This window comes from Gobio gobio (genome assembly GCF_949357685.1).
Source record: "Gobio gobio genome assembly, chromosome: 23".
NCBI lineage: Eukaryota > Metazoa > Chordata > Actinopteri > Cypriniformes > Gobionidae > Gobio > Gobio gobio.
This window is the reverse complement of record NC_137119.1, coordinates 44,137,482-44,153,753: the sequence shown is the minus strand read 5'-3', so window position 1 is coordinate 44,153,753 and position 16,272 is coordinate 44,137,482. Positions and strand designations below refer to the sequence as shown.

The 16,272-nt window shown below is 36.3% G+C and overlaps 1 protein-coding gene across 8 annotated transcripts in view; it reads left to right on the top strand.

Moving 5' to 3' along the window:
• ppp4r1 (protein phosphatase 4, regulatory subunit 1) overlaps window positions 1-16,272 on the top strand; it is a 69,015-nt gene that overhangs the window by 1,902 nt on the left and 50,841 nt on the right. For 3 of the 8 annotated variants that reach the window (XR_013815682.1, XM_079806413.1, XM_079806410.1), the window contains exons 3-8: window positions 895-979; window positions 5,435-5,541; window positions 7,538-7,680; window positions 7,960-8,106; window positions 11,474-11,581; window positions 11,705-11,770. Coding sequence is in view for 7 of the 8 variants with exons in the window: in XM_079806413.1 (XP_079662539.1) it covers window positions 895-979; window positions 5,435-5,541; window positions 7,538-7,680; window positions 7,960-8,106; window positions 11,474-11,581; window positions 11,705-11,770 (656 nt within the window). In the remaining variant the exon portion in view is untranslated. Of the gene's footprint in view, window positions 1-843; window positions 980-4,502; window positions 5,008-5,434; window positions 5,542-7,537; window positions 7,681-7,959; window positions 8,107-11,473; window positions 11,582-11,704; window positions 11,771-16,272 lie in introns of all 8 variants that reach the window. The other 5 variants (XM_079806407.1, XM_079806412.1, XM_079806408.1 and 2 more) reach the window with 4 other exon arrangements.

Genomic DNA, 16,272 nt, shown 5'->3' with positions numbered 1-16,272 from the left:
CGCGTAACATCGGTTAATGGAAACGCCGTCACTTCAGCGCGCGCTTGGTTGTGTTTGACACATCAAAACTGCATTAATGTATCTTACAGTGAAACAATCCTTCAGTTTGAGGCTATCCGACCTGGAAAGTCCTTGAATTTGAAGTTCATTTGCAATTCTGAATCATTTTCTCAAGTTATAAAGTCCAATTCTGAGTAAAATTGGGAGTTTATATATTACAATTCGCAAGATGGTCGCAATTACATTTTTATTCTTAGTCATAATGTCTGAGTAAGAGCTCATATTAAACACTGTTTTTATAGTTAAGTCATGTACGACTTTTAAAGACTCGGAGAGCAATATTTGGAGTTATGCTTGTCTTTTATTCCCGTCGTAGTAAAATCCTGTTAATTTATCTCATCATCATCATCATAAATTGAACAAAAATCTCTAATCCTCAATATTGGCGCATAACACACTAATATATCCAATATTCTCCGCATAAAGCAATGTAGCGAATCTTGATATCATCACAAGCTCTAATCTGATGAATGTGATAAACGTGACTGGCGCTGGGGATTATGGGATGTGTGTGTTTTGCTCATGCCGTCTCTGCATGTGTCTGTAGTTGGTGGGGATTATGGGATGTGTGTGTTTTGCTCATGCCGTCTCTGCATGTGTCTGTAGTTGGTGTGGATTATGGGATGTGTGTGTTTTGCTCATGCCGTCTCTGCATGTGTCTGTAGTTGGTGTGGATTATGGGATGTGTGTGTTTTGCTCATGCCGTCTCTGCATGTGTCTGTAGTTGGTGTGGATTATGGGATGTGTGTGTTTTGCTCATGCCGTCTCTGCATGTGTCTGTAGTTGGTGTGGATGGATTCAGCTCAGACTCTGATGCCATTATTGTGCCTTCAGTGCTGGATTTCGTGTCTCAGGATGAGATGTTGAGTCCAATAGGCCGACTCGACAAGTACATCAGCAGCGAGAACGTCTTCAACAGGTAAACACACCAAACGCTCACACACACACACACACACACACACACACACTGATAAACACACACACACACACACACACACACACACACACACACACACACACACACACACACACACACACACACACACACACACTCACACACACTGATAAACTCACACACACTGATAAACACTCACACACACACACACACACACTGATAAACTCACACACACTGATAAACACTCACACACACACACACACACTGATAAACTCACACACACTGATAAACACTCACACACACACACACACACTGATAAACACACACACACACACACACACACACACACACACACACACACACACACACACACACTCACACACACTGATAAACTCACACACACTGATAAACACTCACACACACACACACACACACTGATAAACTCACACACACTGATAAACACACACACACACACACACACACACTGATAAACACACACACTGATAAACACTCACTCACACACACACACACACACACACACACACACACACACACACACACACACACACACACACACACACACACACACTGATAAACACACACACACTGATAAACACACACACACTGATAAACACACACACACACTGATAAACACACACACACACACACACACACACACTGATAAACAAACACACACACACACACACACACACACACACTAATAAACACACACACTGATAAACACTCACACACACTGATAAACACTCACACACACTGATAAACACTCACACACACTGATAAACACACACACACACTGATAAACACACACACACACACACACACACACTGATAAACACTCACACACACTGATAAACACTCACACACACTGATAAACACTCACACACACTGATAAACACACACACACACACACACTGATAAACACTCACACACACTGATAAACACTCACACACACTGATAAACACTCACACACACTGATAAACACTCACACACACTGATAAACACACACACACACACACACTGATAAACACTCACACACACTGATAAACACTCACACACACTGATAAACACTCACACACACTGATAAACACACACACACACTGATAAACACACACACACACACACACACACTGATAAACACTCACACACACTGATAAACACTCACACACACTGATAAACACTCACACACACTGATAAACACACACACACACACACACTGATAAACACTCACACACACTGATAAACACTCACACACACTGATAAACACTCACACACACTGATAAACACTCACACACACACTGATAAACACTCACACACACACTGATAAACACACACACACACACTGATAAACACACTCACACACACTGATAAACACTCACACACACACTGATAAACACTCACACACACTGATAAACACTCACACACACTGATAAACACTCACACACACACTGATAAACACTCACACACACTGATAAACACACTCATACACACTGATAAACACTCACACACACACACACACACACACACACACACACTGATAAACACACACACACACACACACACTGATAAACACACACACACACACACACACTGATAAACACTCACACACACTGATAAACACTCACACACACTGATAAACACTCACACACACTGATAAACACTCACACACACACTGATAAACACTCACACACACACTGATAAACACACACACACACACTGATAAACACACTCACACACACTGATAAACACTCACACACACACTGATAAACACTCACACACACTGATAAACACTCACACACACTGATAAACACTCACACACACACTGATAAACACTCACACACACTGATAAACACACTCATACACACTGATAAACACTCACACACACACACACACACACACACACACACACACACACACACACACACACACACTGATAAACACACACACACACACACACTGATAAACACACACACACACACACACACTGATAAACACTCACACACACTGATAAACACTCACACACACTGATAAACAATGTTTACATTTGCATTTTGCACCGTACTTCTAACTGGAATATGCAACCACTTTCCACTGCACTTTTACACTTTCTTTCGGATAGCTCTGTCCATAATTTATTGTACTAACTTAATCCACTGCTATATTCCTCATATTAGCCTAACATATTACTGTATACCTCTAACTGTAAAATTCTGTTCAAGTAATAACCGTCTGTATATTTATTCATAGTACATATTCACCTGTAAATTCTGTTTATAGTAATAGCCATCTGTATATTTATTCACTGTATATATTCATCTGTAAATTCAGTTCTACTTATAGTAATAACCATCTCTCTACTTATACATATTTATATATATTCAGAACATTTTATGTCCTGCACTTACGCAACCATTGTATATATCCTGCACTTGCTGCTATTGCACTTCTGGTTAGACCTAAACTGCATTTCGTTGCCTTGTACTTGTACTTGTGTAATGACAATAAAGTTGAATCTAATCTAATCTAATCTAATCTAAACACTCACACACTGATAAACACACACACACACTGATAAACACACACACACACACACACACACACACTGATAAACACACACACACACACTGATAAACACTCACACACACTGATAAACACTCACACACACACACTGATAAACACTCACACACACACTGATAAACACACACACACACTGATAAACACACACACACACACACTGATAAACACACACACACACACTGATAAACACACACACACACACACACACACTGATAAACACACACACACTGATAAACACACACACACACACTGATAAACACACACACACACACTGATAAACACACACACACACACTGATAAACACACACACACACACTGATAAACACACACACACACTGATAAACACTCACACACACTGATAAACACACACACACACACTGATAAACACACACACACACTGATAAACACACACACACACTGATAAACACTCACACACACTGATAAACACACACACACACACTGATAAACACACACACACACTGATAAACACACACACACACTGATAAACACACACACACACTGATAAACACTCACACACACTGATAAACACACACACACACACACTGATAAACACACACACACACACTGATAAACACTCACACACACTGATAAACACTCACACATACTGATAAACACTCTCACACACACACACACACACACACACACACACACTGATAAACACTCACACACACACACACACTGATAAACACACACACACACTGATAAACACTCACACACACTGATAAACACACACACACACACACACACACTGATAAACACACACACACACACACTGATAAACACACACACACACACTGATAAACACACACACACACACTGATAAACACTCACACACACTGATAAACACACACACACACTGATAAACACACACACACACACACACTGATAAACACACACACACTGATAAACACACACACACACTGATAAACAGACACTGATAAACACTCACACACACTGATAAACACTCACACACACACACACACACTGATAAACACTCACACACACACACACACTGATAAACACACACACACACTGATAAACACTCACACACACTGATAAACACTCACACACTGATAAACACACACACACACACACTGATAAACACTCACACACACTGATAAACACACACACACACACACACACACACACACACACACACACTGATAAACACACACACACACTGATAAACACTCACACACTGATAAACACACACACACACACACACTGATAAACACAGTGTGTGTGTGTGTGTGTGTGTGTGTGTGTGTGTGTGTGTGTGTGTGTGTGACACATGGCACCAGGTGCACTATGGGAAGAAGGCGAGCCGGCGAGGCCAAACCTCACAACTTACAGGACTTAAAGGATCTGCTGCTAACATCTTGGTGCCAGATCCCACAGCACACCTTCAGGGGTCTAGAGGAGTCATGCCTCCACGGGTCAGGGTCGCAATATTAGGTCATAATGTTGTGCCTAAACATGATATAAACGCAATTTTGACTCTTTCAATTGTTACTACTTTTCTCAGAATTGTGAGATATAAAGTCCAATTCTGAGGAAAGAGTTTATATCACAATTATTTAAACTCGCAATTGCGTGAAAGTCTTTTTATTCTTTATTCTGTGGCGGAAACCACATAGTCAAGATTTAAGAGCTCATGTTAAAAACCGTCATGGCAATAAACTGCGCATTTTAAAGACTTGGAGAGCAGTATTTGGTGTGATCCTTGCCTTTTATTCCCGCCGTAGTCAAATTGAAAACGACCTGCTACATTCGTCAAAGCATGTATCCCACAATGCAACAGTGCTATTTGCAGTATAAGTTGTTTGAGCGTGAAATGTGTTGCTCCTAATGTGTGTTTGGCAGGCAGATGGTGGCCCGCAGTCTCCTGGACACACTCCGAGCCGTCAGTGAGGATGAGCGCGAGTGTGTGTGTGTGCTGGAGAGGATCGGCCGACTCGCAGACGACTCCGGTACAGTGGACAACACACACTCTTTATATTATATTATTATACACTCTATTATAAACCCCAGCCTGCGGAAGATCCTGCGGACAAGCGTCTCCTCCTCCAAATGTCCATATATGGAGTTTACAACGCCTCATTTTACTATGCATATCCTCATCTGCATATCATTTGCATATGCATTAGGGCTGGGTAAAAAATATCGATTTCTCGATTTTAATCGATTCTCATTTTTACGAAACAATATCGATTCTTAAATCCCAAGAATCGCTTCATCCTGTTTTCAGTTAGTGAATGAAATGAACATTGCAGCCCGCCTCCTGTCCAATAAATCACTATAATCTTTGTGCTTTATTACTTTTGATATGAAACAAAGTCTCAGATTTTAAATTACGTCCATTTTATTAAGAAATTCAAAAGCATAAATAGCGTTTTGGCTCTGTGGCGTGAGATCGCTCCGCTCTAGAGAAGCAGATGAGCTGATCTTCCTCCGCATTAACACCAGTAACAGCACAAAATAAACACACATGAGCTTCTGAAAGTGTGTTAAAGATACAGGACGACTCACTGAAATCCAGATCATATCACAGAGAATAGCGAAAAGACGTCAGGAAAACGGCTTACAAGTAAACAATGTCACATAACGTCACATTTACCTCAGAAAAGCATAAACTCATTAGTCAGCTAGAAAAATTAACTCTAGAGTGGAGCATTTGCTGAACATATGCACCATTACAGAGGATATTGATTGTCATTCTTCTTCAATATTTAATAAATCTGGCAAGTTTTTATGACGGCCACCCTTTAAATGTTTATATTAAAAAAAAAAAACTAATTGGAGTAGAATTATGATTATGTAATTGTAAAGTAAATATTATAAGTTTATTATTATATTTAAAAAAAAAACATAATTTAGTGTCATTTAACCCTTTGACTGTCACCACCCTTTTTGAGAATACACATGAAAATGCACTATCCAAACTTAAAGGGCTGTAATTCAAGAATGCTTTGGAATATAGACCAAAGTTTGGTCTCGTTTTAAAGACGACACTCTGCAGATTATTGCTGAAGTGAAAGCAATTCAAAATATGAAAGTATGAAATAGTTATGGAAGTTTAAATTTACTGTAAATGAAAAATACTGTACTAAATATTTTTTATTTAATATAAAATATATATTTTACAAAAAAGAATTTACTCTAAAATTACTATAAAATCAAAGCCATATGTCTAACCAATTTGTGTTCCAAATTTGAAGTTGATATCACAAAAATTGAAGTCCCCATGAGATGTTGTTTAGGGTGCTGTACCAAAAATAGCCACCGGGTGTCATTCAAATTCCATTTATTGTTGTTTTGATGCATTTTCCTGTAAATTTCTGTCCAAATATTACTTCCATCACAAAACAGTCACCAAATATGGACCCTTGAGACCCTTGAGACCTTTCCGACAATATGCGTTTTGTCAAGATTGGAAAAGATTTTGAATATAAAGTAGTTAAAATAATTGTTGTAATATGAAACATGACACCGCCCACTAGGGGGAGGAGCCTGCTAGAATAATTTAGAGTAACGTTTCCATGGCAACACAATGTCCGATTTCAAAACGGTTTTCACAGGATGAATTTTGAGTTTGTAAGCTTTCAAATGATACCTAATTTGTGATAATTACTTAAATATATGATATGAAAAAGGCGATAAAAAAAGAGCACCAGGCGTCCCACCTGTGGAGAGGTTAAGTGTTTGTATACAAATCAGTTAATGTAGTATCAAATAACTCTCATAGTTTACAACATCAGTTCAGAAATGAGTTTTCCTTCAGAACATTTTCCATGTATTGTACCTGATATATATCCAAAATAATCCATATTGAATTGAATCGAAAGCTTGTGAATCGAAATAGAATCGATTTGTGTCAATACGCAGCCCTAATATGCACATTCATCCACATGAAGCCATATTTCCCTGCACATGATGATGAGGTTTGGATGTGTGTTTGTTCCTCAGAGCCGACGGTTCGGGCGGAGCTCATGGAGCAAATCCCACACATCGCCATCTTCTGCCAGGAGAACCGGCCCTCCATCCCACTGGCCTTCTCCAAGTACCTGCTGCCCATCGTGGTCCGATACCTGGCGGACCAGAACAACCTGGTGAGTGGGAGTGGGAGTGGGTCGGGCTCGGGCGGTCACATGACTGATGGGTGGGTCACATGACTGATGGGGCGGTCACATGACTGATGGGTGGGGTCACATGACTGATGGGGCGGTCACATGACTGATGGGTGGGGTCACATGACTGATGGGGCGGTCACATGACTGCTGGGTGGGTCACATGACTCCTGGGGCGGTCACATGACTGCTGGGTGGGTCACATGACTCCTGGGTGGGTCACATGACTCCTGGGTCAGCTGCTGGTGTTTCCTGCCTCAGGTGCGTAAGACGAGTCAGGCGGCGCTGCTGGTTCTGCTGGAGCAGGAGCTGATCGAGCGAGGGGATGTGGAGAGTCTGGTGTGTCCGGTTCTGGTGGATCTGACCGCTCCGGACAGCAATGATGATGTGAAGACCGAAGCCATGTCGGTGAGCAGACCCTCCTCTACTTCCATACGCATTATAATACTACACAATCTCACACTTTCACAGCAATAAACTCAAACCTGGACATGTTTTAGCATATTTTCACATTCTTAGAATTCATTATATAAGTATATGTTTTTTACAGCATTAAATAATAATAATAATAATAATAGTCAAAAATAAGCATATATTTATTATATAAGCATATATAATATAAGCATATATAAGCATATATTTAATTTAATGCTGTGAAAATATTTTTTTTCAATATAATATCTATTCAAATTAGGCCCATATTATTTATTATATATAATATGGGTCTATTTTAATATTATATTATTTAAAATGTATATATTTTCACAGTAATAAAGTAAATAATATGGGCCAGTTGTATCTTTTTTTTATTATTAATATAAACATTTTCATAGCATTAAAGTAAATATGTGCCTATTTTATTATGATTTGTATTATATTTACATAAATATTAATTTTCACAGCAATAAAGTAAATAATATGGACTTTTTATAGTTATTATATTATAATCTGACGCTTTCACAGCAATAAAGTCAAACGTGGACATGTTTTATTATATTTTCACATTCTTATAATTAATTATATAAATATTTATTTTTTACAGCATTAAACAATAATAATAATAATAATAGTCAAAAATAAGCATATATTTAATTTAATGCTGTGAAAATATTTTTTCAATATAATATCTATTCAAATTAGGCCCATATTATTTATTATATATAATATGGGTCTATTTTAATATTATATTATTTAAAATGTATATATTTTCACATTAATAAAGTAAATAATATGGACTTTTTATAGTTATTATATTATAATCTGACGCTTTCACAGCAATAAAGTCAAACGTGGACATGTTTTATTATATTTTCACATTCTTATAATTAATTATATAAATATTTATTTTTTACAGCATTAAACAATAATAATAATAATAATAGTCAAAAATAAGCATATATTTAATTTAATGCTGTGAAAATATTTTTTCAATATAATATCTATTCAAATTAGGCCCATATTATTTATTATATATAATATGGGTCTATTTTAATATTATATTATTTAAAATGTATATATTTTCACATTAATAAAGTAAATAATATGGGCCAGTTGTATCATTTTTTAAAAATTATTATATTATAAAAATAAACATTTTCATAGCATTAAAGTAAATATGTGCCTATTTTATTATGATTTGTATTATATTTACATAAATATTAATTTTCACAGCAATAAAGTAAATAATATGGACTTTTTATAGTTATTATATTATAATCTGACGCTTTCACAGCAATAAAGTCAAACGTGGACATGTTTTATTATATTTTCACATTCTTATAATTCATTATATAAATATATATTTTTTACAGCATTAAACAATAATTATAATAGTCAAAAATAAGCATATATTTAATTTAATGCTGTGAAAATATTTTTTTAAATATAATATCTATTCAAATTAGGCCCATATTATTTATTATATATAATATGGGTCTATTTTAATATTATATTATTTAAAATGTATATATTTTCACAGTAATAAAGTAAATAATATGGGCCAGTTGTATCCTTTTTTATTATTATATTATAAAAATAAACATTTTCACAGCATTAAAGTAAATATGTGCCTATTTTATTATGATTTGTATTTACATAAATATAAATTTTCACAGCAATAAAGTAAATAATATGGACTTTTTATAGTTATTATATTATAATCATATGTTTTTACAGCAATAAAGTCAAACGTGGACTTATTTTATTGTTTTTTTTATTATATTGTTTCACATTCCTATAATGAATTATATAAATATTTATTTTTTACAGCATTAAACAATACTAATAATAATAATAATAGTCAAAAATAAGCATATTTAATTTAATGCTGTGAAAATATATTTTTTTGATATACTATCTATTAAAATTAGGCCCATATTATTTATTTTATATAATATGGGTCTATTTTAATATTGTTATTTAAAAAAATAAAATAAATATATATATATATATCACAGCAATAAAGTAAATAATATGGGCCAATTTTATAATGTTTTTATTATTATATTATAAAAATAAAAATTTTCACCGCATTAAAGTAAATATGTACCTATTTTATTATGATTTGTATTATATTTACATAAATATAAATTTTCACAGCTATAAAGTAAATATGGACTTTTTTATAGTTATTATATAAATATACATTTTCACAACGTTAACTTGAGTCATATGTGCCTATTTTATTATAATTTTTATATAATTTTATATTTATTATATTATATTTACATAAATATTAATTTTCACAGCAATAAAGTAAACAAATATGGACTTTTTATAGTTATTATATAAATGTACATTTTCACAGCATAAAAGTGAATATTGGCCTATTTTAATATATTATATTGTATTATATTATATACAATATGCAATTTCACAGCATTAACATAAATATGGACCTGTTTTATTATCATCTTTATTATGATATTATATTTACATAAATATACATTTTCAAAGCATTAATGTAAGTCATATGTGCCTAGTTTTATTATCATTTGTATTATATAAATATTAATTTTCACAGCATAAAATAAATTATGGATCTATTTTATTATCATGTTTATTATGATATAATAATTGTATATGTATTATATTTATATAAATATTAATTTTCACAGCAATAAAGTAAATAATATAGGCATTTTTATAGTTATTATATTATAAAAATATAAATTTTCACAGCATTAAAGTAAATATGTACCTATTTTATTATAATTTGTATTATTATATTTGCATAAATAAACATGTTCACAGCAATAAAGTAAATCATATGGGCCTTTACTGTAGTTATTATATAAATATACATTTTCACAGCGTTAAAGTAAATATGGGCCTATTTTAGTTTATTATATTATATAGTATTACATAAAATATGCAATTTCACAGCATTAAAATTATTACAATGTACCTGTTTTATAGTCATTTTTATTATTATATAAATGTTAATTTTCACAGCATTAACATAAATATGGACCTATTTTATCATCTTTATTATGATATTATATTTACATGAATATACATAAAATGCCCATCCCTAATTATAATGACAAATATTAATTTTCATAACATTACACTCATATGTGCCTATTTTATTGTCATTTTGTATTATATTATTTACATAAATATTAATTTTCTCAGCATAAAATAAATATGGACTATGATATTATATTTGCATAAATATTAATTTTCACAGCATTGAATTAAGTCTCATGGGCCTATTTTATATATATATACAGTATAGTGATGCTGAAATGTCTGGTTAATGGTGTTGTCTCAGATAATCTGCAAGATGTCGCCGATGGTGGGGAAGGACATCACGGAGCGGCTGTTTCTGCGCCGCTTCTGCGAGATGTGCTGCGACTGCAGGATGTTCCACGTGCGGAAGGTCAGCGCCTCTGATTGGCTGGTGTTCAGCGCCTCTGATTGGCTGGTGTTCAGGGACTCTGATTGGCTGGTGCTGATCACAGGTGTGTGTGTGTGTGTGTGTGTGTGTGTTTGCGTCCCACAGGTGTGTGCGGCGAACTTCGGGGACGTCTGCAGTGTTGTAGGAGGAGAGGCCACAGAGGAACTGCTGGTAAATACATTTGCATTTATTTAAATGAGTTTGTTTATTTACATTTTATTTATTTTAATTAATTTATTTATTTTTGCTTAGGTGTTTGTTTATTTAAAGGTCCCATGGCATGGCATTTTCTATTATTTTATAGTGTTTCCTGAGGTGTACTTATATTGTTAGTATGACTTTTACATCATAAAATGTCATAATTTAGAAATAAAAGGCATTTTTTCTATACTGCTGTTTGCCCTGTGGCTGAATGCCCTGCTTCAAGAGGCGTGTCTGCTGTGAGACTTCAGTAAAAACGCCCACTGTTGTGATTGGCTGACATCTTTGCATTTGAAATGAGCGGAGGGGGCGTGGTTTAACGAGGTCTACGAGGCACGAGCAGCTGCCAGAGAGACGGATGGACCTGAGTTCACTTCTCATCAGTTCTCTCAGTACGTCTCAGTTCAGTGAGCTATGTCTGAACTGTTGTAGTTACAGCATATACTTCAGGTTATTCGTCTATTTCTAGTCGGAGGGACTGTCACTCATGTCAGAAAGTTAGTAACTTTAGTAAATTATGGATCAGCGCTGACTGGAGACGCGAATTGTTTAGAACGATTCAGTCCGATTTGGTGAACTGGTTCGGTTCACTAAAAAGAACCGGTTCAAAAGAAAGATCGTTCGCGAACCGGACATCACTAATGTACCAGAGACTGAGCTCAGCGATTGCTAACAAAGTTATTTATAGTAACTACTGAGTTATGAGAGCACTGTCAGTCAGCGCGAGTTTATTGTGTTTGTATCTGAGAGTTCTGAATAAACACGAGTCCCAGTCACGCCGAGTCCGTCTTCATCATTATTACCAACTTTGTAACACATGCAAAGTACCATTACAGCTGTCGAGATGAACGAGTTAAAAGTAAGTGTTGATAATAGCATTATTTTTAAAATAAAATAAAAGCATCAGTGACGCGCGTTGAGTACACAGCGCAAACAAAGACACAGCAGCAGTAATCGGATGTAATCCAGTTTATTGTGGGAATAGCTGGCTAGCCTAGCCCAGATACCCTCACGCTTACCCCCTTCTGCTTAATCTCACCCCGCGTTTGGTGCCTCCGCTGTGGGCAGATGCAGTACTGGGGGTCGGGGATGCTGAAGGCCGAGCTTCGGCGTGCGTGAAGTTTATCTCCAAAGATGTGGCTCTGCTGATGTTGAGCAGAAACTCATGACTGTATGCACATTTTAGAACAGATAGACGCGACGAGGACGTAAAAAAACACTGACTCACAAGATAGAAAACACAGCTCTGTCTGGAGAGAGAGAAGTATAAATAATTAGCTACACATCAGAAATCACTGATCACAGATCAGAAGGAACTGAAGAAAGACTTCTGTTTTCATTTGTACATCCAAACACTGAGAAACTGCCAGCGTTCACTCGTTCACAACCCATGATCATCTCTCGAGCGTTTGCATGGGCGTGGCAGATTCTCTGGGCGGAGGAAAGGGAGGAAACCGTTCCTGCTCTGATGTCATAACAGGAGACTTCAGGATTGGCTAGTCTGGCCTGTCATTTTCTCAAAGGCAGAGAGAGACAGCCAGAACTCGGGTTTACACCGATCAACATTTCTATCCACTTGGGGACCATATTCAGGCTAGGGGAACTCATATTAATGTTGAAAAACCTCATAAAATGAAAATTTCATGCCATGGGACCTTTACATTTATTTGAATGTATTTAAATGTATTTAAATGTATTAGTTTGTTCATTTAAATAAATGTATGTATTTATTTATTTACATTTAATGATATATTCTATATCATATTATATCTATTTTTAATATTCAATATTAATTTTACAGCATTAAAGTAAATAATATGGGCCTAATTATAATTATTTTATTATGATATAATATAATTATATAAATATTCATGTTCAGAGCATTTTCCCTTCCCCCTCTGTTCTTATAATTGTGTTATCTTATAATTATATAAATATTAATTTAATTATTATATTGTAATTATAAATTAATTATCACAGCATTAAAGTCATGGGCCTATTTTATTATTATTATTATTATATTAAAGTATGCTTACACTGTAAGTGACGAACAAGCACACACACACACACACACACATATGTATAATGTATATTATTAATTAATTATATAATTGACCCTTTTCATGTTAATTTTAAAGTTGTGATTTAAAAAAAACAAAAAAAAACAAAATGTATATATATATATATATATATATATATATATAATATTATTATTATTATTTTTAAATGTCTTTTAATTTTGATTAATTATTTTAGTTATTAAATAAGAAATGTGGTCTTGGCATCTCGCTGAAATAAAATAACTTTACTTTAATATGTGTGTGTGTGTGTGTGTGAGTGAATGAATGGTAATTATTTTCTGAACCATAACGATCGGCTGGTTCTTGAAGCTGAGATTGTAAAGTTTTGTTTATGCAGAAACTAGGGCTGAACGATGTTGGAAAAAAATCTAATTGCGAATTATTATTATTATTATTATTATTATTATTTTTTTTTATTTTTTTTTTTTTTTTTACTAATATTGCGATTTAATATGCGATTATTTTTTAAACTCTTTATCTTCTGTATTATTCAACAATACATCATTGTATAGTAATGGTGGAAATCTTTAATTGGTACCCCACGATCCGATTACAAAACATTCTTGAACTTTTTCCTTATTAATTAATCTAATTAATTTATTATAACTTAAAATGTTTTTTATTATGATATATGTAATTATAAGCTATTTTAAAATAACTAGGACATTATAACATTTTAATTAAAACAATTGCATGTTAATAATTTTAAATATATAGACTAATATAGCTGCAAAACATAATCTAGTAAATCATAAAGAGGAACAAAAAAACATATTACAAGCAATGAACAAAGAGTGCTTTCAGTGTTTAAGAGTGTCTGAACTGAGTGATTTTTCTCTTTCTCAGCTTTACTGTTGTTTGATTATTAATCATGACATCATCATAGACAGCGGGAGACCTGCATTCACACTAATGCACAATCTCTTTTGAAATATAAGATGTTTTTGCCCTGTCTGTTTAATTCATTAAGACATTACTGACGGTGTTTACATTAATTTTGCGTCATAAAAGCATTTTGAGACGCGCACAGACGCGCGCTCGCGAGCACTCTTCACAAAGCGCTGCGTGAGCATTTGAAATGGAAAACCTTCTGTCAGTCCATCCATCCATCATCTTCCGCTTATCCGGGGCCGGGTCGCGGGGGCAGCAGTCTAAGCAGAGATGCCCAGACTTCCCTCTCCCTAGACACTTCCTCTAGCTCTTCCGGGGGGACACCGAGGCGTTCCCAGGCCAGCCGGGAGACATAGTCCCTCCAGCGTGTCCTTGGTCTTCCCCGGGGCCTCCTCCCGGTTGGACATGCCCGAAACACCTTCCCGGGAAGGCGTCCAGGAGGCATCCGGAACAGATGCCCGAGCCACCTCAGCTGTCCCCTCTCGATGTGGAGGAGCAGCGGCTCTACTCTGAGTTCCTCCAGAGTGACTGAGCTTCTCACCCTATCTCTAAGGGAGCGCCCAGCCACCCTGCGGAGAAAGCTCATTTCGGCCGCCTGTATCCGGGATCTTGTCCTTTCGGTCATGACCCAAAGCTCATGACCATAGGTGAGAGTAGGAAAGTAGATTGACCGGTAAATCGAGAGCTTCGCCTTACGGCTTAGCTCTTTCTTCACCACAACAGACCGGTACATCGACCGCATTACTGCAGAAGCTGCACCGATCCGTCTGTCAATCTCCCGTTCCATCCTTCCCTCACTCGTGAACAAGACCCCTAGATACTTGAACTCCTCCACTTGGGGCAGGAACTCTCCACCAACCTGAAGTGGGCAACCCACCCTTTTCCGACTGAGGACCATGGCCTCGGATTTGGAGGTGCTGATCCCCATCCCAGCCGCTTCACACTCGGCTGCAAACCGTCCCAGTGCATGCTGAAGGTCCTGGTTAGAAGGGGCCAACACGACAACATCATCCGCAAAGAGCAGAGACGAAACCGTGTGGTCCCCAAACCTGACACCCTCCGGCCCTTGGCTGCGCCTAGAAATTCTGTCCATAAAAATTATGAACAGAACCGGCGACAAAGGGCAGACCTGCCGGAGTCCAACATGCACCGGGAACAAGTCTGACTTACTGCCGGCAATGCGGACCAAACTCCTGCTTCGGTCATACAGGGACCGGACAGCCCTCAGCAAAGGACCCCGGACCCCATATTCCCCCAGCACCCTCCACAGGACGCCACGGGGAACACAGTCGAATGCCTTCTCCAAATCCACAAAACACATGTGGACTGGTTGGGCAAACTCCCATGAACCCTCCAGCACCCTGTAGAGGGTATAGAGCTGGTCCAGTGTTCCACGACAGGGACGAAAACCAGACTGTTCCTCCTGAATCCGAGGTTCCACTATCGGCCGGATTCTCCTCTCCAGTACCCTGGCATAGACTTTCCCGGGGAGGCTGAGAA